Below are 27,064 nucleotides of genomic sequence, written 5' to 3'. Positions count from 1 at the left end.
GTTTACACTTTAATTTTTCATTGCTTTTAAATAAAAGTTAATTTTCAACTAATCTTCAAAAATTATATTCTTTGCGCATATGTGTATTTCAAATTAGAAATATAAAATAAAATCGAATAAGTTTTTGTTTGTCTAACATTAACACAATCTTATATAAGGTGAACAACTGAAAATGCAAAAATAAATGACAAAAAGCCCGCTCGGCTGAATACAACCAATATGGAAATACGGTATAGTGGGCAGTTAAATACGTCAAGTTTACTATTATTTATTTTTTATTATAATACAAAATTGATAAATTCGAATTATATTATAATCACACATTTATACATTTTAAAAGAAAAAAGGAAGAAAATTTACAAGAAAAATAATGTTATAAAAAATTCGGAACGATATGTAATGTTTTTGACATTTTAAAATTAGTGAAACTAGTTTATTTTTGACATTTTCCATGATCAAAGAATTTTCTTTTAAAGAAGCCGAACCAAATTCATGTGGCATTATTATTCACGTACAAAATGATTTTGACAGTTGCTTTGGTTTACCATCTGCATTAACATTATATTCCATTAGTATTAGTAAGTACCTACTTCTTATAATTTTTATATTAAAGCAGTCTTTTTGAGAACATATAGTGTTTAGGATGTATAAAATGTTCATAGACATGGTGAAGCTATTTTGTGTTAAATGTGATTATGTTCTGATTGTAATAAAAAAAAAGTAAATATTTTAAAATACAAATTTTTGTTTTACCGATACTAAGTATTTTTAAGTATTTTGATTTAGTGGACCAAGTTAAATTTCCAAAAAACAAAAGGACATGTGCGAGTACTTAATATATAAATATGAATTACGTGTGCTACTAGCATATTATTATGTAAAATATTCTTGAACATGTAGCTGAATACAAAGTCTTGATAATTTTGTATTTTAAAAAATTGTAATTTTTAAATTTGTATAGTTTTTCAAAACACAACAATAATGGAAAAAAAATTTATCTTTTTCATTGATAAAAAAAAGTAACAAATAACGAAGTTTAGTTATGCGCAGCTGTGGCTGTTTGTGTTAGTTATTCCTAATTCCCAAAAATACGAAAAGCATTTCAACATTATAATTCCAAAAAAGAAAAAAAATTTGTGAACAACGAAAATTTTAAATCACAGTAAAAATCAAACTAATTTTCCTTTATTATTGCAATAAAAATATGATGTGCTAATGAATGAATCTATGTGTATCAGAATTTAGAAGGTTAAAAATTAAAGAGAACTTAAAGAGATATTACACCATAAAAAGTAGCAAAAGGAGAGTTTCATAATTTTATAAATGATAAAAATATTAATGAAATTGAAATAAAAAGCATTTATTTTTACTTGTCTAATGAACATATTTTGATGGGATTTTTTTTAAACATCATTGTAAAATTGTGAATATTGTCTTATTGGAAATTGTAAAATAAGAGAACAAGGAAATAAACTTACTTATGTTATTTATTAAAGATTGTTTCAAAATTTAAAAAGACAAAACATTTTATTTGTTTAAAATATTATAAAAACAGGCACAATAAACAAAAACTTGTGCCTGAAATTTTATTGAAATTTTTGACTATAATGAGAGGAGAAAAATCAACATCAATAGCAACAGCTCACCAACACCATCAAGTATATCATGTAATAAATAATAGTTATGGATCAAATATGGCTGACGATGCAAGAAAAGTACGAGTTGAAGAGCAATTAAAAATAAAAATTGGTAAGAAAAAAATTAAATTGATTGCAAAATTTTTCAAAAATATAATAATAAACGTGGAATCTATATTATAATTCTTTAATTTAAAAAAAAAAACAATAAATTTTGATGTAAAGTGATTTTAGAATTTAACATGTAAAATCAATGTTTTTTATAATGAGTGAATGCGCGGATATGTAGGTACATATGTGTGTATGTTATGTATATGCATATACATATAAACGGTTTAAACCAATTACCTTTTTCAAGGTATATACATATATGCAAGTGTATCAATGTAAAGGCAGGTGCTAAGAAAAATCCAATTTTTATGAAAGCATCTAGTTTATTACAAAAATGAAATACAAAAAAATATTCAATATAATATAAAAATTATGAAACTGTGTTAAATATTTCAGGAAACAAAATGTAAATATTGAAAAAACTTGAATTAATTTTTAGAGCGTTTCTCACATAACCTAACCTAATAGAATAGGAAAGATTCAAAAAATTCGGAAAGTTCTCTAGTAGGTACATATAAATTTTTTATTTTCTCTTTATGCCTTCATATTTTGCTATATTTGGTTATCAATTGAGATTCAATATCAAACGCTACTTGTTTGTTTGTGTACGTACAATAAGTACATACACATATAATTTTTGTAAGTTTAACATTGGAAAAATTTCGATGCACGAAGTGAGCATTATATTTCCTTATACTTGACTTGACACTCTAAAACATGTTGTTTTATTTAAATGTGGTATAATATTAACGATAAACGCACACATTCTCACAATGTACACCTGCAAATAACAAAACAATACACATTGTTTTTGCTTGTTTCATGAATGAAATTCTCTAAACATAAAAAGTAAGAATGAAAATATATATGTGTTCGTAAAATAACTATAGATGTATATTTATATATTATGTAAATACGTATGTATAATTTGATATTGTTCAAATTTTTTTTTCTCTTTGCCGTATTTTCAAATGAAACCAATAATAATATTGTTTATTGTTTTTATTATTTTTGGAAATTTTGTAGAGAAATTTAGGAAGTGTAGGTTTTTTATGAATGATTTTGATATTTTTTCAATACAATGTATATTTTATATTATACACATTTTTTGTCATTTTATTAGCAGGTCGGGTACAATGTACTACTTAGTTCTTTAAGCTGTGAAGTAATTGAAACAATAATATTATGCATATATTAAAATGATCAATGATGTATGAGTATGAAAAATGAAAAAAAAAAGAAAAATTTTGGAGACCTAAAAAAATATATGTGTAGGTAGGAAGATAAATATTCGGTTAATTGACAATTTTGCAAATGAATGAATTGAATTTTTATTAATGAATTTATCTTTTATTAATAATATACAAAGTATCTATTACTTTTGCTTAAGAATGTTAAAATAGCTTTTTTCCTTTTTATAATACATAATTTCCATTCACATATGTAGGTACCGGCAATATCAAAGTTCAGGGAACAAGTATATCACTTATCCTAACAAAACACGAATATTAGAAATAAGTTGGGTTTCACAATTAATTTTAAACGTTTTAAAAATTAATTTCATTAAATAAAATAAAACTGTTTAAACTGTTTAACTGGAGTTGTGTTTTGAGACTTAGCTTATGTACTGTTTGACAATGCTCTAATTGAAATTTTAAATACATATTAATAACTTTTGAAATACCCGCATACATACATATGTATTTTATTTTGAAAGATGTTTACCTTTCTTTTAAATGAATTTTTAAATTTACTAACAGGTGAAGCGAAAAATTTAAGTAGCCGAAATAATGGAACTGGTGGAACCGCTGGAGTTCGTGATGTTTATTGTACTGTTGCATTAGATCAAGAAGAAATATGCCGAACACCTACAATCGAACGAACATTATCGCCATTTTTTGGTGAAGAATATCAATTTAAAATTCCAAGAACTTTTAGATATTTATCAGTATACGTATGGGATCGCGACCGACATATTAAACAAGATAAGCCAGTTGGGAAAATAGCAATAAGACGCGAGGAATTAGAAAATTATAATGACAAAGATCATTGGTTTTCATTAAGACCAGTTGATGCTGATTCAGAAGTACAAGGAATGGCTCATATACAAATCAGTTTTGAAGAAATCATATCGAACTCTATTAGCAATGTTGGCAGCAGTACAATTAGTTATTTAAAAAGAAAATCAGATTTTGAATCCAACAATGTTGAAAATTTGGAGAGGCTTTCTAATAGTAATAACAGTAGCAATTTTATAAATGACGATGATAATCTCAGCAGCAAAATGAATGAATATTGCTTGAGTAATCCAAGTCCAAGCAGTCCAAACCGTTCATTGTTAAATAAAACTAAAACTGCAGACGTTTTTTGGAATTTACCTTCAAAGAAACTAGGTTTAAATACTAATAATTTGGATGTCCCAAACGTATTTCGTCATGGTGATAATAAAAGTAAAATTAAATATGTCAATGCATACTATATTATATTTTCTTTAATAAAATATTTCCTTTAGGTCGAGTGGGAATTCATGTTACGGAATGTATAGGTTTAACTAAGAAAAATGGAACATGTGATCCATTTTTAACATTTACGGCGATGTATTCCAACAAAAGAAAAATTACTAAACGTACAAAAGTTAGAAAAAAAACAGTTAACCCTCAATTTGATGAAATACACTATTTCGATTTAACAATTGATCCTTCATCTATTACAAGTTTAGATACGAAACCAGATTCATCTTCAGTTAGTTCGAATAATACGTATACCATACATCCATTAGGAGGTGTAGATCTTTGCGAAATCTGCATAAGTGCTTGGCATGATACGTCAAGTATGGCGGAAAAGATATTTTTAGGTGAAATAAAAATACCAATAAGAGGGAATCAGCAACAATCGTCCCTGCAAACATCAGCTTGGTATTATTTTCAACCTCGCACAAGTCAATCTAGGCCATCCAGATCTTGCGCCACCCCACCTGGAACCCGTTTGAGTTGTGATAATTCTTTAGGATCCTTACGGCTTAAAATAGTTTATTCTGCAGATCATGTGTTTCCTTTAGCTACTTACGATAGTTTGTTAAATCTGCTGTTGCAAAGTGTGGAACAGCAGCCAATTACAACAAGTGCAGTGTACATTTTAGGTGAAATAGTAAGCTCAAAAACGGATGTTGCACAACCATTAGTTCGTTTGTTTACTCATACACAACAAATAGCACCTATAATTAAAGCTTTGGCTGACCATGAGATTTCCAATTTGACGGATCCCACAACAATATTTAGAGGAAATACTTTAGTATCAAAAATGATGGACGAAGCTATGAGATTATCTGGATTGCATTACTTACATAACACCTTAAGACCAGTTTTAGATCAAATATTACACGAAAAAAAACCATGCGAAATTGATCCAGCCCGTGTGAAAGACAAATCTGTTGTAGTTTCCAATTTGTCTAATTTACAAGAATATGTTGAAAAAGTGTTCGACGCAATCACTAAAAGTGCAATTAAATGTCCTACGGTATTATGTCAAATTTTTCATGATCTCAGAGAATGTGCAGCCAAACACTTTCCATTAAATAAAGAGGTGCGATACTCTGTTGTGTCAGGGTTTATTTTTTTGAGATTCTTCGCTCCAGCAATATTAGGACCAAAGCTTTTTGATCTCACCAATGAACCACTGGTAATATAAAATAAATTCATTAAAATTACATGTTAATTAAATTTTTATTATCAATATATTTAGGATACTCAAACAAATCGAACTTTAACATTAATATCGAAAACAATACAATCATTAGGAAATTTAGTTAGTTCAAGGTCTGCTCAGCAGCCTTGCAAAGAGGAATATACGGGGCAACTTTACAAAAAGTTCTGTACTGAAAAACATGTTGAAGCAGTAAAGCATTTTTTAGAAGTTGTTTCAACCGTTGGTGCAAGTATGAACCAAAACACAATATTAGAACCAGTACTACTAAAAGAAGGGTACGCAATTTATTCAATAAATTTTAAAATATTTTTTAATCAAGAACTTACTTTTTACAAAAACATGTATGTTTTATATTTTATTATTGCCTCCTTGTTTATGCCTATAGGGATTGGTAAGTCTATATGAATATTGTGTTCATTCCGTATTTATTTTTGTTAGTTATTTATTAATAAAATATATAATATAAATGAGCAGTAACATAAAGTAGTAAAAATATTAACCATCATAATAATTTTAATCAGACATAACTTTTACATTTTAGGATGATGACGAAACGCGCACAAGGCAGAAAACGTTTTGGGAGAAGAAATTTCAAACAACGTTATTTTAGGTTAACAACCCACTCTTTGAGTTATTCTAAATCAAAAGGCAAACGATCTATCTGTGATATCCCACTTTCTGACATATTGGGAGTAGAAAGAGTTCAAGAAAGGAGTTTTAAAATGCAAAATATATTTCAGGTAAATAATAACATACATACTTAAAAATTCTTAATGATTTCGTTTGGTGAATTTATTTTTTTATTTTCTACTATTTCATTTGTTAGAAAATAAAGAAAACAATCATAGCAATTAAAAAAAAGTAATTACTTGAATTATGTTGTATAAAACTAATTAAGAAAAAAGTTGTAATTAAAAATTCCAAGGAGATTCATATAATCATATCAGAATTACAATAGTTTTCTTTTTTGACTTCTTTTCATTTTCATTATCGGTAAAATAACAATACTTTCAAGATGGTTAAAAAATTATCTTAAGTTTATTCTATAAATCTATTGTCGTAGAAAATGTTTGTTATTAATAACTTTTATTAAATTTTTTATAATAGATATTGAAATTCGGAAAAATTATTCTCACGTTCCAGTTTTTTTCTGCTTTCATTGTGAAGCAAAAAATTAATTTTTCTTCCAAGCACTAAAAGCAAAAAAAAAAAATCTAAAGCAATAAGATTTCATAGTAAGAAAAATTTAAACTTTCACTACCTCAATTTTGCTAAGTTCAAAAAATTTTCGTTTGTTTAAATATTTGACGAAAATATATCGGTATTTTACTTATGTGTTTTGCATTTAAAAGTAGTGTTTTCAGTATGAAATTTTATAATATAATTCAATATTTTTAGTTCTAAAATTTTATAGTGATAGTATACGGTCAGTTTTTTGTTCGACTTTAATCTTAAAATAAAATAAATGTTTTAGTATTGATTAATGGAAAAATATAGCTTTTTTCCCCAAAATTTTTTCGAATTTCATCTTATCAAAATTTCTTTATAAAACTTGTGCATAATTAAAATAATAAAACGTTGTACACTGGGTTTTTTTCTCTTGCATTTTATATATTGCATTTATTTTTTGTTGAATGAACAAAATAAATAAAAGTAAATCTAAGATAATTTGTTCTATTTGTAAATAAAAAGTATTAAAAACGCTAAAATAATTGAGAAACAGTGTCTCATACCATAATTTCATATTATTATTAGTATTTTGTTTCCCTGATTTTTTGCTTCCGTTTACTTTTTCACACGCGTACATTCTTTTATTGAAAATAAAAAAGAAAGAAAGTTGTTTGTGTTTTCATTTTTAAATTAACGAAATGCATATGTGTACATATACATCTGCTTATGCATAGATTTTGGTATTATTTTTTATTTTACGAATGGATTTTTGTGATGTTTTTTTGCATTTTTTATTTAGATTATAAGAAAAGATCGACCCTTATATGTTCAAACAACGAATTGTGTGGAGGAAAAAGAATGGGTTGATTTACTTACCAAAATTTGTCTATCAAATTCTGAACGCCTACAAAGCTATCATCCATGTGCGTACATAAATGGTATTTGGAGTTGTTGTTCATTATCTGATGAAAATGCTGATGGTTGTACAAAAGTGTCAAATGAGCAATTTCAAATTGAACTTGCTACAGCGTTAGATCCGGCTCGTGATCTTCAACGTATACATACATTAATTATATCACATTTAGCTCATTTAGAAGCGATGCTTCAATCTACAACAATTTCATCAAATAGTGGTGGCACGTCATCAACTTCATCATCGGGGCCATCTAATACAATTGATCAACAACCAACAAATTATAGCACGGCAAGCAAAAGTCCTTTATTAAATGTTAATAACACTAGGAACTCTACAAAAACTATTTTATCAAATTTGAATACATTTGAAGAGACGCTTAGTTGTCAGAAAACTATTCATCAATTGACGGATATAGCGCTGAATTTAGATCAAGTTCATAGAACTTACAAACAAATTTTAGCTAGAGATTTGCGCTATGGTAGTCGTCAAGCACCGATTGGTGACGATAATTATTTACATATGATGAGAAGTGGTCTAGCCGCTGTTGCCGCTGCTCAACATCAAAGTATGCAAAACAATCAAATTTCACAATCGCATCATCAATGTTTTACAAATGCTGGAAATAAAAATTTCCATTTATCTCCTATTTTACCGCTCCAACAGTCAGTAAATTGCTATTCCCAATTTGTCAGTAGCTCAAACAGCTGTTGACATTCAAAATTTCGAAAATTTTGGGTTAAAAATATGTCAAATATTAAGTTGATTAAAAAATTGTAAAGTTTTGTTGTAAGGATTAACTAACTGGTAGAAAAGCAAACATTCCTGTATGGAAGGATCACGTTTTTCATTATTTTTTTTTTATTTATTTTAATGTTTTATAATTTTTCTTTAGTCTGGAATCATTTTACATTATGTGTATAAAAAACCCATATATGATGCTAGCGTTTGATATTTGATGAATGAATATAATGTACATATGTAGTTAATTTTTGAAATTTGAATTTGTTGTTTAGAAATAAGAAGAAAAAAAATCCCAATATTTTAATTTCATTTAACATCAAAATTTTGATTTCATTTATTGATAGGCTTTTAATAATTAGGCAAAATTAAATTGAATCAACAGATTAGTTCATATTTGGGCAGAATGAACTAAATAAATTCTAGCGCAATAATATTCATATCAATTTTTATTAATCTGAATTTAAATTATTTTAACATTATTCGACAACGATTATATTAGTATTATTGACTTATTTTTATAGATAAATTAATAACTTCATCTATTTAAATTATATGTATGTATGTAATAACTAAATTCATAAAATATTATAATCTAAAGTTTTAAAAAACAGTGAAATCGAAACTCTTTTTTGATTTCATTGTTAGTGCTTACCTGAACTGTAATCAGTAATAAATTAAAAACTAGTATCTTGGAAAGTTTCGAAATTTAATATTTGAAATAACAAGTGATTTTAATAAATTTCAAGCAAGGATAGTTTTATGAATATTTGCAAAATCAAGATATTAACTATTTAAAGTTATTGTTCAGCTATTTGAGGAACTAGTGCCCTAATTTCTCAAATTCTTACTCTTCTTACTATTAACCTCCAACTCAAATTAAACACCTGAATTATTTTTTCATTGGAAATAACAGATATGGTTTTACTCACGACCTTCCACCAAAACCATGGTCCTATAAACCCAGTTATCCATGAGCTAGTGGATGTCATAAAACTCCGAAAGCTTCCCAGTGAAGGAGTTTCTAATATAAACTTAAGTCACAATTTTGTTTGCTAAAAGAGATTGAAAGCCACTGATTGCTCCGGTGAGTCCACCAGAGATAATCTGTGAAATAGCTTGTCGATCTAATTCGTTTTGTATATATACATTTCCTGTAGCTGGCGATGATTGTTTGGAATGTTCAGTACTATAAACTTTAATCCCACATATTTTAGTTATTGCCTTGAAATTCAATGCAAATATTGTTTTTTTGTGCAACCGAACATAGTGTGTCTACCAAAGAATCCTCAGTATTTGTTTATCGTGATCTTTGTGGCAGATCCAACATAAAGGGTGCCATTTGGTAATAAGTCAGTAAGTTTTACCTAGTATCTTCACAATCTTCATAAGTGTAGGAAACATACAACATTTGATTTCAGCTTAATCTGATCATCCATAGCTTTTACAACTGCAGTGTGTGTTAATGTTAAATATTATTTTAACATCTACAAACACATTACCCTGCTTTATTGGAGAAATTACCAACATAATATTTTTATAAATATATCTGTAAATTTTTGTTAATATCTTTATCCAACACGATTTTAAAATTTGTGAGATTTTCATTCTTGTGAGAGTTTCAATAGTTTAACATTCAAATAAATTGATTCCAGATATGTTTATATGAATATTTGTGCGCACTTTCGGAAAATACAGCACATTTATAGATTCCTCTAGCTATATTATTATACATTTTCATTACTAATACTATAAGAATACATTTTTTTTTTCATGGGGAAATATAGATTACATTAGTCGTGATATGTGGTCCCCTATTGTACCTTCTTGTGTTTGTACGATAGATCTTTTAATTCTATCAAAAAAATCTTTCATTTTGTCTGTTGGAGCTAAGTTCCTTCGTTTATACCAACGAACCCAGATGGCTGCGTCTCTTCCAGTGGATTCAACCTTTGCAAACTCTCTTAAACTGATTGATTCTAGATCTTCATCATCATTTTCATCATCATCGATTTTTCATTATCTCCCTCTTCTTAAGTCTTCTTCATTATCTCCCTCTCTATAGAATTTTATTCCTATAGCACCTTGCCTTCCTAGAGTTTATCCCATTAATTGTGCATTGATGTTGTTTCCCGGTATGTCAATATCTAATAGTATTCTGGCCCTTCTACTTCCTAAGAGGATGGCTGTGTAATACGAGTGGAAGTACAAAATCCATCATGTATGGTAAATATGAATCTTGTTGGTTGATTTCCTCTTCTCGAGTTTCATATACTCGACTGGGGTGCAAGTGACTCACTCTGGGCCCAAGACTATGTCAAATCAATTCTATGTCAAATTGAAGCCTGTTAATGATCGTAGGTGATCATAAGCCATAGTTGCTGTACAATCCCTGTAACGTGAACCCAGAGTTCCTATTCTCAATAACCCATATGGGTTCATCGGAAACTTGGCAAGAAACATATCAATGGTAGGAACGATTTTTCGATAATGCGGATTGGTCTGCCAATGTCCACACGAAGCATGGATGACTGCCAGATTTCCAGGGACATTTGGAACTGTTGGACACTCGTTGAGCTGTGCGGTATTTTCGGTATGATGAGAGTTCTGTGGTTAGGGTTATAAGTCGATAGATCGATAATAAGTAAATGCAGTTGCATTTGATCTGATTTAAGGAGGTCGTTTCGGTACCAACGAAGTTATATGGGGTATTAAAATTAATCTCCACCATAACAAATGGATTTACCTCTGCACCAGAGGTTCCGATAATTCTTTTATATGACTTCCAATCAGAGGACAATTCCTCTTTGATATCCTTTAAGTTATAATATAAATAACTAACTGCCAAATTAGGTCTTAACGCCAAATTTCGTATGGCGGTTTGTACCTCCAGCTCTAAATGGTGTAATCGATCTTCAGATATGGAGTTTACATTTACCCTTGGTTTTCTCTTAGCATTTTCATTAAACCATGTACTCGGATACTGGGAGACACTTGCCTCTCTTGGGTCATGTTCCTTGGGTAAACGAGTTGCCCGGCTACCCTTCTCTTTAATACTACTTCAGACATTATTATAATAGTAATCCTATTAAAGTTAAAACAGATAAGAATTTGTGGATTTTATTATTGCTTAGTTAAAGTTTTATAGTTTATTTATAATAGATTTAAGGGTTTATTTCTCTTTGTATTTTTTCAATAACTTGTTACCAGAATGACAATCTTAATGATTACCTAGTTTGAATCCTAGTTCAAACTTTAATGAATATAAAAATTAATCTTAGTTTAAAATTTTAGGAAAGGTTAATAAATTTTTTATATTGTTTAATTTAAATCTAAAGTGAAAATTATTTTTTCAGTGACGCATAATTCATAATTTTTCCCCTATTTAAGAAAATTATTTTTTTTCAATAAAGAAGAAATTGAAGAAACATTTTTAGGCAGTAAAATTTTATAGCTAAATTTATTTATAACGATTTAAAAAACGTTAGTGAGTGTCTTGCTCTAAAACTTGATTAATGTCTAATGAGTTAGAATAATTATTTTTTCTAAGTAATTATTCTAACTTAGTAGATATTTCTAATTTTATTTTTTCTAATTAAAGTTGTAAAAAATACAAATTTAGATACAGTTTAAAATAAAATACATATGTATGTGTTTAACATCTTATTTCTCATTATTTTCTTATTTATTTGATTAAAAATAGATAATTCGTTTAAATGCAATAGGGGTTTCATCTGTGTAGGTTCATCTGTGTAACTTTCTAATTATTAAAAAAATGAATTAATGTTAAATATGTATATATTAATTCATTTTTAACTAATGTCGTTTTGAAGTTTTGCTTTTAAAAATTATTTTCTATAAAATTTGACAATCATTATTAATTTTTAGATTTAAAAATGTATTCGCAAAGTTGAAAAGTGAATATAGAAAATTCTAAATTAAATATAAAAATTTTTCAAAATTTTAATTTAGATCTAACTTGAGAATTTAACAATTAAAATTATATAATTTCAATATCGTACTGCACATTGCTTCCAGTTTCCAGTTATTTAAATTTTTATTATTTTATTATAAAAATCTTCATTTGTATGTACAATATTTTAAAAATTTAATTAAAAGGAATAAGTTTGGTCAATGGGTTTTCAAAAATTTTATTTGTTAAAAACTAAAATGAAATTCCCAAAGACAAAATAAAACTTATATAAATTAAATAATTTTATTAAAGTAATGAGCAGTTTGACATTTGAATTTTTTTATAAAATTTATATATGTATATTATTTAAGTAAATTAATATTTAAATGGATCTCAATTTAAAAACTAAAATCTCACAAATACAAAAATTTATTATATTATATAGCGAAATAAAACAAAAAGAAACAAAAGTAAAATAAAAACTCATATAGCATCCTTTCTTATATTTATAAATAAAAATAAAAAGCGACAGTCACAAAATTAAACATTCAGTCTTAGAATATTAGCTTTTTTTTGGTCTGTTCAATCACTATTCTCTTTCAGTTATTTGATAATTCTGTTTAATTCGTTATAATTTTGTTGCACAAAATATGACTACAGCATAGTACGCATACCTGTCGTCATATAGTATGCAGTCAATATAAATTATTTATCACTGTGATTATATGGAAACAATAAAAAAAATTAATGTCGTAACTGGATAACATTTCGCTAAATAATACTACATATGCTGGTGCTAATACTAATTGAAAAAAATAATGACGCTTAATTGAAAGAATTGTAATATTTAGTATTTTTTCTTTGTTCTTTATTGAAAAATAGGCAAATTTTAAACTGAAAGAGGAATTTATAGTGATTAATTCTTTGTTGTTATACATAATTTGAACATTTTAACATATTTTTTTTATAAACAAATCAAATTTACATTATTATTTCGTTAAGACAAACAAAATCGCAAATTTGATTCGATCATTTTTATAAATTTAATCATTTCCATGATCATTTGTCTATTTCCTTAACTTTTCTATATTCAAATAATGAATTGTTGAGTATACTCAAAATTCAAAATCATATTATATCGTATACACATTTAAATTCATAAACATAAATTATATCAAATTTAAAGCAATTGTACATTTTTTACAAAATATGAAATATTTTAATAAATTACAGTTTAAAACTCAAAAAATTAATTTGTAAACTCAAAGTATTTGGAAATTAATTTTTTTGATTTACATATAATAATAAAATTAAAAGTAATATTTTCATGAATTACGCTATGTTCACTTTACTAATTAAATAAAAAAATGAAAAATAAAGTTGTCTTAATGTAAAAATATATAAGAAATTTTTTTTGTTATTAAATCACCATAGGATGTGAATTGAACTACATAAACTAAAAACTTTTTTTTGTTAAAATAATTACAAATAATAAAATTATATACTTAAATTTGAAAAAAAAGTAAAAGTTAAAAATTCTTGTATAATTTGGACAATTTTATTATCTGATATAATTATTGCTATTTTGCTTAATTTATTTAATTTTTTTCATGCATATTTATTGTATTTATTATTACTTAACTAAAGAGACTTTATTTTTAAGGCATATCTTAATTAGATAATAATAAAATAACAACAATATAATATAATAATAAATGTAAGAATAGTGGTTTTTGAATTTTACAGAAAAAAAAGTATTTTTATAATTTCATATATGTATCTTATTCATAATAGTGGAGTAAATATAGAAAAATTATTAAAATATATTTTTAACTTTCTCAAGTAATAAAAAAAGGGAGAAAAAAAACATAAAATGAATTAATTAAAATATCACACCAATTACTAAAAATATTGCACCAAATTTTATACACAAAGCTAAAACTGAATATTCACATAATTTTAAAATTATAAAAATGAATGTAATTTGTCCAATAAAAATTAAATAAAAAAAAAAAAACAATTATATATTAGAAAAAAAAACAATTAAATTTTAAATAAATTAGACGATTTTTAACGTACTGATTATGTTTAAAAACTTCATAAACAATACATACATTAAATATATCGAATCTATATGAAGCTAAAAATAAATATCAAACCTTAATAATTGTTTATTTAGTAAAATTCAAAAATTTAGAAAAAGTGAATAATTTAAAATATTTTCGTACAATTATAAAGCCTTTTTTTTACATAATTATTATGTGAATTTCATCAAATAAAATACTTAACCAAATTAGATTTTTCTCGAATATTAGGAAAAAAATAAATAACAAAAAATTGATGAAAAAAAAATTAATAAATAAATAATTTAAAAACAAAATCCCATCGTTTATGAATGTATAAATTTATTTTTTTTTTATGTTTTATTGTAATAATTTTAATTATATAAACTCTATTAACATTTAATAGTGATTCCGTTTAACTTGTATTTACTAAAATATATATTTTTTTATTGTGTTCTATTATAAAATTAAAACATTCTTTTTTTATACCTTTAGCAATAAAAAAAAAACTAAACTTAAAATTTATAACTAAAAAAGTATAAAATTAAAATTCTTTCAATCTAAATTAGATATTATGAAATAAGTTTTAATGAATGAAAATATATGTAAATCTATTTGTAAATAATTTAGTTTTTAAGAACACAAAATATATAAAATACAAATATGTGCTAGAAGAACTAAATTTCAAATTCGTTATTATTATTAAGTTCTACAAATTTTGAAGATATAAAATTAAAATGTATAACGTCTCTAAAAGAAATAATTATATTAGATTTTAGATATGTTAAAAGTTTATAAAAAATAATTATATCTTAAGCAACCTAATAATTAAGAAAATAAAAAAGCATAAAATGAGGATAAAGAATTTTTTTGTTTTTAAAATGTCTTATGAAAATTACAAAAAAATACTTTATTTTGTTTAAAATAGTTTTTTTATATACATATATTCATATACCTTTAAATATATTTTGTTGAGTACAAATATTTATGTTTAATTTAAATAACTTCGTTTCGCTTCCAAAAAACCAATTAAAAAAAAAAAAAACAAAAAAAAAGAAAATTAAAAAGTATGTAGTTATATAAGCTTAATTTTAGTAACAAAGAAAATGAAATAAATTCATTTTATTTATACTAAAGGCTTTAGAACAAATATAATGTTTAAAATAAAATCTTTGTTTTGCTTTAAATATGTATGTATGTAGGTATTGTTTGTAGCATTAAATTAAAAGGTACAAGTGAATCAAACATAGCAATATTTTAAAATAAAATTTTTATAAATAATGTGTATGTATGTATATGAGTTTTAGAAATTTTATTATTATAAAATTAATTTATAATAAAATTTTTAAGAAAAAATATTTATTAATAAAATAAAATTTAAAATATTTTAACAAGTTTTTGTATAAAAAGAATTATTAGTAACTTCTTCCAAATAACTTTATTTCTAATTCGTGTTGTGCAATTTTTAGCATAATGGTGAAAGAAAAGTTTTGTTTATATTATTTTTTGTTAAATATATGATAAAAGATATTTAACTGAAGTCTCCGATTTTCTGTTAGACGTATCGCTTGAGATGATGAGATATTATATAATAATATTGAGGATTTCAGTACAATATTTCAAATTCAAAAACCATTTTCTTTTGAATATGACAAAATTTCTTATTATCCTATCACTTCAATGATTCGTCACACAGAAAATAGGTGCATTTCTGAAACATTGACTTTAAAAAAAAAATTCTGAGGGAAATATCTGTATATTTTGTTCGTAATAAATCAAATTGTTTAAATAATTTTCTCTATTTATGATATTTTTTTTTTTCCTTTAAAATACTATAGTTAAAATTTTTACAATCCTTTTTTTTATCAAATATTAGAAATGTCATTAAATTATATATTGTTGGTATATATTACACTATATAGGGTATTTGATTTTTAAATTAAAAAACATTCTTGAAAAATTACATATTTTTTAATATGTTGACTTAATAATAACGAAATTTTATAGTGATAGTGCTAAAAAATCTTATCGCATTTTCAATTATTAATGTTGTATACATATATTGATTTTCATTAGCTTTTAAAAAAAAGTGTTTATTTGATTACGTTTTGTAAAATTACTTCTTGTAGTAATTATTCATATTATATTTCTTGTTGAATATTGTTCAAAATTTTTATAATTTACTCTAATAATTATTATAATTGTTAAAAATATTCACTTGCGCCTTTTAAGATGATAATTGCAATTGAAAACGAAATCATAATCTCATTTAAATCTAACATAATGTAGTCATTGGAAATCATTCAGTTCATATTGAACTCAATAACTTAATTTTGTAATATTTTTGATTTATTGATTTGTTTCTCATGCTTTTATTTTTCTGTTTCAATTAAATATAATTTAGATTCTATTTTAACTATAAATATATACAAAATTTTGGAAAATTGAGTTTTTGTCTTTTGTTAATCCACATTTCTTACAGTTATATTTTTTTACTTTTCTTAATCATTTGAACATTTCAATAAGTGAAATTATTGAAATAGATACGTTAAAAGCTGATTGAAGCAATAACGATAGTAAGAAACTTTTCAGAAATGTTGTCAAAGCATTTTAATTGTTGACATATTTGATTTCGTAGCTGTTTCTTTGCAATATAAAACTTACATTAATATTAAAACATAAAATATTAAATTTTAAATTAATTTTAAACTTTTTAATATTAAAATATAAAATTTCATATCATTTATATAATAAAACAAAAAAAAAAAATTATTAAAAAACTTAAACAAATTAAATTAAAAATCTTTAAAACTTTTAAATTGAAAAATATAATGTAAAATTTTATTTTAATAAAATTAATTGTAGGTATTTAAAATTAAAAATAATATCAAATCTTTTTTTTTCATGTGCAAAACTTGTTAATAGTGTCTTTGTATATATTGTAATTTTCATTTAAAAAAGTTAATCGAGAATGTGTTTTTGTTTTATTTTGTATAAGTTTTGTAAACATACATATATTATATTTAACTATATAAAAACAAAATCGAATAACTAAATTTTAATATAATTAAATTAAATATACATAATATGTATTATTCATAAATGCATATATTTTTTGTACTGTAATTTTATTACCTTTATTTTTTATTTTCTAAAAAAAGAAATAAATATTCATAAATGCAAAAAAAAAGAAGACATTTAAAAATAAAACAAAATAGTAAAAACATTCATGTTGTTTATTTTTCCAAAACATTTTAAGAGTTAGCTTAACAAGATACTATAGGGAGGTCGTAGTTTCGCTGGTTGGACCAACTGGAACAGGCAAGTACAATTTCATTTTTTAGAGCTCTGTTGCTTTCAAACTGTGTTTTCGCATAGAAAACATCAAACTAATTTAGAACCAATTTATCTGGGCAATCAACAAATTTTTGTCTAGTTGACAACAATTAACTGCGATTTCTTATTATACTGAATAATGTTCAATTGATTTCAATTACATAATTTTTTTCTCAATTAGAATTTTTAAGCTAGCGTGTAAAATAATTGTAATTTTTTTTTAAGCTAAAAAACAAACACTAATAATCATCCATTGATTATCCTTTTTGATTGTGATCAATATTATGTATATAAAAAATAATAAAAAAACACTGTCTAAAAGTTTCGATAAATTTTTTTATTTTTTCGTATGAATAGGTTAGAATAGATTTTATTGTTTTTTTTTTAATATTTTTTTTTTTAAAGTAATTTTTAGCCATTCATATCTGTTTTATAAATCTTATAACATTCAATGTTACATAAAGTAATTTTTTGGGTTTTTACTCTTATACAATTTATATTTTATATTTTAAAGTTATTTTCTTTATAAAATTATTATATTATATAAGTATTTTAATACTGCTGTTATCAATATTTTTATTGAGAATATTATAAAATTAATACTGCGTTATTATAATGTTCTAATTGTTAACTAGGTTTATTCTAAGAACTTCTTTAGTTGTTTTTCAGATATAAATTGAAAAATTTTTTTGTATTCTGATAGGATATCATTACAATGTTTGAGAGCATTTTTTAGTTACGTTAAATATTCAATAATTTAATTAAATATTCAATTAATAACTTTCTTTTGTGATAGGATAATACAGCGAAATATAGCGAAAATGTATCGTTCATTAGAATAACCCCATTTTAATACTCTTATAATGTTATATTATAATTGGATATTAGAATTTCAAATATGGCGAATTAAGAAATGAAAAAAGCAAAATGATCATTAAAGTTATTATAATCAGTATTAGTAGGTTAAAATACACTGGTTCCTCGAAATACGACACGATATTATTTTCGATTTAGAGTATAAATTTCGGGTTACGACATTGAAAAATTTTGCTGCAGTTTTACTATTTATTGACTTAAAACATAAATCTACTAAAAAGCTATTTTACATAAGACAACTTTAAAGAAAAACTTATTGAAGAAGTCATTTAAAATATGGAACAATTTTTAATGAACATTTTCCTACTTATATTCTTATATACTTGTAATTGCAATTTGAAAACACTCCATATATTCTTAATGAATTGGTAAATGTTAGAAAATTATATAACTTTTTTTCTTTATTATATTTTTTATATATTATCGATTTTATACCTATCCAGTTTTTGTTTATTTTTTAATTAATATAGATTAAAAAGCTTTTTTTGTTTTCATATACTTTTTTTTTCTGCAACAATTTGACCTACGACATAAATTTTGGCTACCTAAAATGTCATATCTCGAGGAATTAGCGCGATTGTTTTTATTCTGAGAAACGAATCACTGAGTCATAGCGATATTTATCGTAAAAATTTAAATATACATTTTGTATTGTAGACACAAATCTTTTGTAAGTTACTCGTTTTTTGTTTTCAGTAATGATATTCATCATTTTACGATAAATGTTAGGATTACTTAGTGGTCCGATTCTCGGATTTAACACCATTATATGACGGTATATTTAAACAAATATTTTATGAGTTTATAAAATTTAAAATTTTTTATTGATTAGATTCATAAAATAGATATTAGACGGATTATAGATCAATATGTATTTGATTAACTTTAATGAAAATCCAGCTTATTCCTATAAAATTGATTAAATTCTACTAATATAACGTCGTTAAAGCGACTAGATTTTGATTTAATTATGTTTAAAATTAGATTGAAAACAAAACTTTCTTAAAATTATAAATACATGTATGTAATTTATTTGAAGGATTAGATTCCATAACATTTATTAATTCGTAATTAGATAAATCATCTAATTAAATATTTGAAGAAAGTTTCGATTTGAATTCGTTGGAAATTTTGGTTGGGTTTAATATTGGCAACGGTTTTAAATTTTTTAAACGATGTTTCTGGACTAAAATCCTTCAATTATAAGGCATAAAAATGTGTTTCATTTAATATAGCTTTACTTAAAATTAGCTTTTAAATAGAAAATGGTATCTTACAATTTATTTCTCTTTTAAATATATTTTTTTATATTAACATATTATATTTTTGGCCTATGCAAGGCTTCTGAACAGATTTATACATATATTGTTTCAAATTGTAACATAAACTTTTTGATTAAAATTAATTAAAGATTGAATATTTTGAATGGATGTAAACGATTGAAAAGTTTTGAGATTCTTTTATACATAATTGATTTGAATTTTATTCTAAAAAAAATTTTTCCTATTTTTTTAGAATAATTTCTTATAAAAAAAAATTGACTAAATTTCTTTAGTAATTTAATTTTCATTTCAAAAATTTTTTTCATAACATGCATTTGCTTTATTTATCTTAAATGTAAGCTTTATTCGTATAATAAAATTAATAAAATCACAATTTTTATTTATGTATGTATGTATGTTTGTTTCAACTTTAAATTACTTTTTATTTCAATAACAGAATCCTTTGTTATAATTTAATGTTTAAATTTTACATTCATACGGAGTTTATGTATTTTAATAAGTATTGATTTTTGTTATCACCTATACTAAATTATTAATATTTTTATTTTAAATGCGTCATAAAAATGTTTTTTTTTGTATTATTTTTATTTATCTTTTAATTTTGGAGTTACAAAAAAGGAAATTTAATCAACTTTGTTATTTTTAAAAATACTAACTATTATTACTTATTTTAATATTTAATTGTGACTAATTAAGTATGATTCGTTATAAGATTGCAGACTTCGCGATTCAAATCAATTGCCTGTTTCCTTAATTTTTGTACCTTCAAATGAAATTGTTTTTCATCTTTATTAGGAAAACAAATTTATGCAAGTTACCTTTGCTTTGAGCTCTTTTTCAGTACTAATAATCTGTAATATTTGACCGTTTGTATTGTTGGCATTATTTTGATCAATTACCCATCGTAAATACAAATCTAAAGCAAAAATAAATATGTAAGTGTACATTCAAATACTACGATGTTACAATATAAAAGTGTCGTTATATTGCAAACTCTTATATAATTAAATTCATCTGATTTTTATTTTTTATATACGTACCACTCCATAATTCAAAACTTATTGGTGCAACTGAAGGCCATATTACATTTGGATTTGGTTCATACGTAGGATTTAAATGGGTTTTTAATATATCCGGACGATTTAAGTATGACCATAAACTGGTTGTGCGTTTTTGAATATTTAAATCTACTCTTTCTTTTTCCGAATCCATTAAAAAAGTACCATATTGACTAAAATAGCTATGTTCAAAAAGTAAAATTAATAGACTCGTATTGAATTCAAAACTACAAGGAAATTGACAAAACAGTTGATAGATGCAATCCAAAAATAATATAAAACTTGCACCAGCCGATTTTGGACGATTTTGTGTTGCAGTGTAACAGGAATATTTGTGTCTCGTTGTAAACGGGTGCCCACCTTGAACCCATTCCCGTTCTATTAAAGCTTGAAGACTGAAAGTACAAATATTCAAATATTTTAATTAATCTCTGTGTCATATATTCATATATGTTTTTTATTATTACCCTCTTAAAGTTCTGCAATCAGGATTTAATATGATTTGTACTAAAGATGTTACTATAAGAGCCGAATCGACCCCTTTTAAACCATGAACCAATACAGGGGAACCTTCTTGATCTAAACATTGAGCAACGACACAGGCAGCATTTAAGGAATTTAATACTAAACTAAGCCAACCAGAATTTTCTAGTCTAGAGAGCCACTTATCGGACGAACAATGGATATCACTACAAGCTAAAAACAATTTTTATTGATTTATTTAATAAATTAAACAGTTTAAGAAGGCATTGGCTCGAACTTTACTAATTACCTTCAACTAATTTGGAAAAACTATCTAAAATGGATGAAGGGGTTGAAACGTTTCCGATTGCACGATTAACTTTCTTCCATTGAGGATAATGTTGATCAGTTTCAGTATTAGATTTGCCTTTACCCCATGTATCAACAATAAATCCCTTCTTACTATTTCCTAGTACTGTATTTAAAATTGCTTCATCAGCTCTACATCTTTTAAGGCCCCCATGTTGAGCTGGTTGAGAACTTCTAAGTAATGTCGCACCATTTTCATGACGATAACTTAATATTGGAAACCGGCCTCCATCACGAAAACTGGCTGATTGTATAATTTGATCATCTGTTATGGTTTTCGGCACGACAACTGTAGCACCGTATGTAGAACAAACTTTGTAATCTTTGTTTACATTTGAAACTCTCCATTCATCAGTTGCTATAAGTTTTGAAAACTCTATTTCGGGACTAGAAAAACCATAATTATTAAAATTATTAAATTGAACTAAACAATTAATAGCACCTAAACATTAGATAACCATCTTCCAGGATTGTATACATTGGTCTATAAAAGAAAGGGTATTCAGATTCTAGGCTGATTTTTGATAGTTGTTCTAGTGAATTTGCCACATTAAAAAATTCTTTAGAATATTTTATTTCTAGTGAGATAACTCGTAAATCTTTACATTTCAACGTCAGAACACCTCCCATTACTGTATTGTTTATCATAAATGGTTTTCTCTCGACACAATCGATATTTTTGTGCAGTAACCATAATTCTTGAGTGTTTTCTTGACGAGAGCTAAGAATAAGATGATGTCCTAGAAAAAGATGTAATAAACCAAAATTTAAATAACAAATTGATTTTTTCCAACTGTTAGCAATGAAGAAAAAGAACAAGGTATAACATGCACATACATACTTATTTTAACCACCTGTATATATTTATTAAATTGCCAATTTACCTGTAATAACTAAAGTTCCTTCAATAGTAACATGTGTGTGGTCATGTAGAAATACTCCATCTAATTTTGGTGTTGAAATCAGTTCTACAAATTCCATTATTAACTAAAAAAGAAAAAATAAAACTAAAAAAATTATAATTAGTTTAGCTCAGCTCCATTGTAAAACAAAAGAATGAAAAAAACTGATTGTGATAACATTTCAAAATGACATTTTATATTTTTGACATAAAACTTGTAACAATTTTTGTTCTTTTCCTTACAGTGCTGTAGTTTGTTTGAATTAATTTGCAGTAAAATTTTGCTAGTATTTTTTTTTAAATCTATTTTTATATACATATGTATGTACAATTATGAACGGAAGTTAAATCTAGGTACCTCTTAGGTACTGTTTAAATATTTGGTTTAAATATTCGACAAAGTCTAAGGTGCCCATTACACACCAGGCTAAATCTATGATTTAATCTACGATAAAATCTAATGAGCCAGACTTTGACAGAAAAATTTTAAATATTAAAAAAAAAATCAGCTTATCGTGACTGATATCGTAGTGAATTATAGATTGAGCCTCCTAAGATTAAATCTAAGATTAATTAACGAATCACAATCTTCACACAAAAATTTAAAAATTTGCTACGAAAACACGAAAATTATAATTCAAGTAAGCAAGATTTTTTGATTGACCTGAATTCAAAAGTATTTTGGGCAGCAGTTTTTAAATGGTTAAAATAGTTTTCTTTTAAATTAATTTGACAATTACTATCGAATGATTTAATAGTTTTAGTCGATGGTTCCCACCTCTAAATCAACTTTTTTTTATTGTTGTTAATTTGATAAGACGTTGCTTTGCTTCTCTTTCTGCTGACATTTAATGTATAATTTTGTTTTGCTTTGCATTTTTGTATTTGATGTTTAGTTGTGTTTTAATTTAAAGACTACAATATATTTTAAATAATAAAAAAAATATAGCATTTTTATAATATTAATATACATAATTATATTATCATATACTCGACATTATTATATCGAGGCATATTCATCTTGTTCTCTATTAAAAAATTGCAGAATGTCGTCAATACAGTTTCCTGAAAAAAAAGAGAATCCGCTGGTGTATTTGGATATCAAAATTGGAAGTGAGCGAGGTAAAAATAATTGAATGATTTTGAAAAGGTTGCATTTGATAATAAAGTTAAAAATTAAAACAAATAAGTAATTATCTTTAATACCAAAATAACATGTCTTTTTTTGTAGTTGGCAGGATGATAATAGAATTGAGAAAAGATGTTGTTCCAATTAGTGCAGAAAATTTTAGAGCCTTATGTACTGGTGAAAAAGGTATTGGACAGCTGGGCAAGCCATTGCATTATAAAGGCACAAAATTTCACAGAGTTCAAAGAGTTTTTATGGCACAAGGCGGTGATATTGTAAAGAACGATGGCTCCTGTGGAGAAAGCATTTATGGCCCTATTTTTAATGATGAAAACTTCTTTTTGCCTGTAGAAATATATTTGATTAATGAAACTCAATAATTAATTTTAATTAATTTTAGCACACAGAAGGGGTGGTAAGCATGGCAAATTATGGCAAACCAAATACAAATAATTCGCAATTTTTTATCACCTCTGTTGATTGCTCTCACTTGAATGGCACAAATGTTGTAATTGGCCATGTGTTAAGGGGATTTGGAATATTAAACGAAATGGAGGAGTACGCTACCGACGAGGGAAGAGTTCTTAAGGTTTTTTTGTAAAGCTAGCAATCAAATAATATTTTTAAATAATAAATCTATAGGATATTGTTATAGAAGATTGTGGTCAATTAAATAACGAGGAAGATTGGGGTTTTTATGATAAAGATGAGACCGCTGACACTTTGCCTCCTTTTCCCAGTGATTGGGATAAAATCGATGACGAATATAGTGTAAGAATAATATTTTAATAAATAAATTTTTCTTTTAAATAAATTACATCATGTATTTAATTATTTGTATACGTATGTAAAAATTTGAACTTTTCAGGAACGAGAAATGATGAATATATTAACTGGAATTCGAAAGTCTGGCAATTATTTTTTTGCAAGGAAAAAATTTGGAGAAGCTTATCGTAAATACAAAAAGACACAAAGATATCATAACTATTTTCTGAATCGAAAACGTCACAAAATAAATACAAATGATTTCCAATTATTTAATTCCATCAACTGTGCTAATATGGCTGCAACACAATTAAAACTAGGAGAATACGCTTTAGCGAAAAGTTTAGCCACTGAAACATTAAAAATAGATCCAACTAATAGCAAAGCTTACTTCAGGAGGGGCCAAGCAAATATACACTTGAGGAATTACGAAGAAGCCATAGAAGACTTAAAAGAAGCCAATAAATTAGTGCGCGAAAATGAGACTATACTGAATGAATTTAACAAGGCAAAAAAACTTTTAATGGAGTACAACAGTACTCAAAAGATGGCGTTGAAAAATCTTTTTAAATAGATATGTATCAAGAAATATTTCGTTGAGAAATTTTTCTAACTTCGGTAATTTTTATAATAAGAGCTCATAAATTGATTAATTTATAAATAACAATAAGTTTTTAGAACAACTTGTTTAATATAATTAGGTGTTGTATTTAAAAAATAATGTTACTATTTAACATATTGTACCTCAGTCAAACAAAAATTTTTTAATATTCTTTAACACATATGTATGTATGTGTAATTGAATTCGTTTTAACAAAAACAAAAAGTTGTAATTATACAAATAACAAATTTGTTGCATTAACCTTGAATCTACCAGCTTGTGCCGGTGATCTACAAATTACATCAAAAACCAATGTCTTCAATTTGTGTTTTGAAATTCAAATAGAAATTGAATTTGAAAAATTGGATTTAAAATAATAATCATGCATATATGTATATAATACTCTAATTATTGATAAAAAGTTTTTAACAAATAGTTCAGCTATTTTCTTTTAAGTTTTAAATTCAAAAGTACATATATGTATATATATTTATTCAAAATACAAATTTATATTTTTACACATCTTTTCTATACAATTCGCTCTTTTACTATATATATATATATATATATATATATATACATATTTTTTTTAATTAGATTTTTTATGAACACTTAATTTTTTTTATTATTTAATTTTAACATCGTATGTTGTATTCTTTCAAATATTATGAATAAGTATTTCTTAAGCTGGTTGAATTATAATATACATAATATCTATGTACTTTAATTTTGTTAATTTGTTAAAATAAAAAAAAATTTAAACTAAGTTTATAAAAAATATTGTTAATTTTTAAAAAATTAGTAAAATGTGTAATATTTAAGCAAAACGCTTTATTTTTAATTTATGAAATGTACTCAATTTTGCCACATTAATTTTTAGAAATACATTTTGAGTTCAATTATAGTAATCAAAACGTTTATAATAAAGTAATTAAAACAATTAAAAGTTTCTTAACTTATTATATTAATGTTAAATACAATCTCTTGTATAAATTAAACTATTTAACAGTTAGTATTTTATTTATTTAACAGTTCAAAATAGCTTAACAGCTATTCTAAAATAATTTATTTATATGTATATTAATAATTTATTGACATAGCGGTGGAAGTTCACCTTTTTCATTACTACTCCATTGAAATTGTATCATTACCAATTCAAATGTCACAATAGTACCAAGCATCTAAAATATTTAAGTATTTAGTTATAAACCTGTAATGGTAAATAAGTAATGGTTGATTTATTACGGAGAGTAATAGTTTTCTAGTAAAATAAAAAAATCCCATCCCAGAAAGTGCAATCATTTCATATTTTATTTGATGACAAAATCGATCAATCTTAAAATATAATAAAAATACAAATTTTTTTGTATAACGCTCATAATAATTATCTGTAACCTCATAGCTAGTTTTTTGGATCAGTTGAAATAGTTCATATGGGACTCTAGATGATTCATAAATATTGGCTGCCACTATAAACAGAAATATTGTTCTTCCTAGGAGGTATAGGGTTGAATACCAATAATAGATATAATTTACAGTATATCGAAGAGTTCTGAAATAATTATTACTTTAATTACATATATATTTTTCTTTAGATTCGATTTATGGCACAATTTATTTTAATTTAAACAAAAGAAAATTACTTGAAAACATTCATGAGCTGATAGCATATAAAATAAAGATTATTAAAGCAAGACAGCAGTATTATAAAAGACAATTCATCATCAATATACTTTAAAAGATCGCATAATTGAATAAAATCCAAGCGTACTTTTTCAAAAAATATGTCGTCCTGGACTTCCTGTAATAATTTTTGAAAGAACATACATACATATTATGTAAACAATACTGTATAATGTAAAACAGAATATTGTTAAAAAGCATATTTGGTATTAAAAAATCTTACAATGGTTTCAATTGTTTTCTGAAGATACTTATTCAATTGTTGAAAACGAAAATTTATTCCAATGCTTACTAAAATTATAAACATATCCATAAAATTCCATATTACTGTACTTATAAAGCTGCATA

General features: G+C 24.8%; 4 protein-coding genes across 6 annotated transcripts; 2 read left to right on the top strand and 2 right to left on the bottom strand.

Annotated features, from left to right (window-relative positions):
• Positions 1 to 1,512: 1,512 nt before the first annotated feature.
• LOC129606826 (GTPase-activating protein) lies at positions 1,513 to 8,472 on the top strand. 2 transcript variants are annotated; one of them, XM_055517398.1, is made up of 6 exons: positions 1,513 to 1,749; positions 3,509 to 4,198; positions 4,261 to 5,426; positions 5,490 to 5,728; positions 5,995 to 6,193; positions 7,423 to 8,472. In XM_055517398.1, the coding sequence occupies exons 1-6, from the start codon at positions 1,608 to 1,610 to the stop codon at positions 8,248 to 8,250; spliced, it is 3,264 nt and encodes a 1,087-aa protein (XP_055373373.1). In that variant the 5' UTR covers positions 1,513 to 1,607; the 3' UTR covers positions 8,251 to 8,472. The 2 variants fall into 2 exon arrangements, with proteins under 2 accessions (XP_055373373.1, XP_055373374.1); XM_055517399.1 differs by lacking the exon at positions 1,513 to 1,749 and adding an exon at positions 2,921 to 3,019.
• Positions 8,473 to 20,111: 11,639 nt separating this feature from the next.
• Positions 20,112 to 22,707, bottom strand: LOC129606796 (myotubularin-related protein 9). Its single transcript, XM_055517355.1, has 7 exons — positions 22,522 to 22,707; positions 22,080 to 22,377; positions 21,579 to 22,024; positions 21,274 to 21,502; positions 20,789 to 21,201; positions 20,567 to 20,664; positions 20,112 to 20,511 (listed from the first exon to the last, which is right to left on the bottom strand). The coding sequence occupies exons 1-7, from the start codon at positions 22,616 to 22,618 to the stop codon at positions 20,440 to 20,442; spliced, it is 1,653 nt and encodes a 550-aa protein (XP_055373330.1). The 5' UTR covers positions 22,619 to 22,707; the 3' UTR covers positions 20,112 to 20,439.
• Positions 22,708 to 23,390: 683 nt separating this feature from the next.
• Positions 23,391 to 25,568, top strand: LOC129606797 (peptidyl-prolyl cis-trans isomerase D). The gene is made up of 5 exons (XM_055517357.1): positions 23,391 to 23,660; positions 23,770 to 24,014; positions 24,068 to 24,256; positions 24,310 to 24,438; positions 24,536 to 25,568. Exons 1-5 carry the CDS (start codon positions 23,585 to 23,587, stop codon positions 25,004 to 25,006), a joined length of 1,110 nt encoding a protein of 369 aa, XP_055373332.1. The 5' UTR covers positions 23,391 to 23,584; the 3' UTR covers positions 25,007 to 25,568.
• Positions 25,569 to 25,731: 163 nt separating this feature from the next.
• On the bottom strand, positions 25,732 to 27,064 carry LOC129606960 (gustatory receptor for sugar taste 64a-like). 2 transcript variants are annotated; one of them, XM_055517611.1, is made up of 5 exons: positions 26,940 to 27,064; positions 26,677 to 26,834; positions 26,429 to 26,585; positions 26,279 to 26,368; positions 25,732 to 26,214 (listed from the first exon to the last, which is right to left on the bottom strand). In XM_055517611.1, the coding sequence occupies exons 1-5, from the start codon at positions 27,027 to 27,029 to the stop codon at positions 26,122 to 26,124; spliced, it is 588 nt and encodes a 195-aa protein (XP_055373586.1). In that variant the 5' UTR covers positions 27,030 to 27,064; the 3' UTR covers positions 25,732 to 26,121. The 2 variants fall into 2 exon arrangements, with proteins under 2 accessions (XP_055373586.1, XP_055373584.1); XM_055517609.1 differs by having other exon boundaries at positions 26,279 to 26,585.

The sequence above is a fragment of the Condylostylus longicornis genome, unplaced genomic scaffold (genome assembly GCF_029603195.1).
Source record: "Condylostylus longicornis isolate FDR11 unplaced genomic scaffold, ASM2960319v2 ptg000022l, whole genome shotgun sequence".
Lineage (NCBI taxonomy): Eukaryota > Metazoa > Arthropoda > Insecta > Diptera > Dolichopodidae > Condylostylus > Condylostylus longicornis.
Note: the sequence above shows the minus strand (reverse complement) of the source record. Positions and strands in the feature narration are given on the sequence as shown.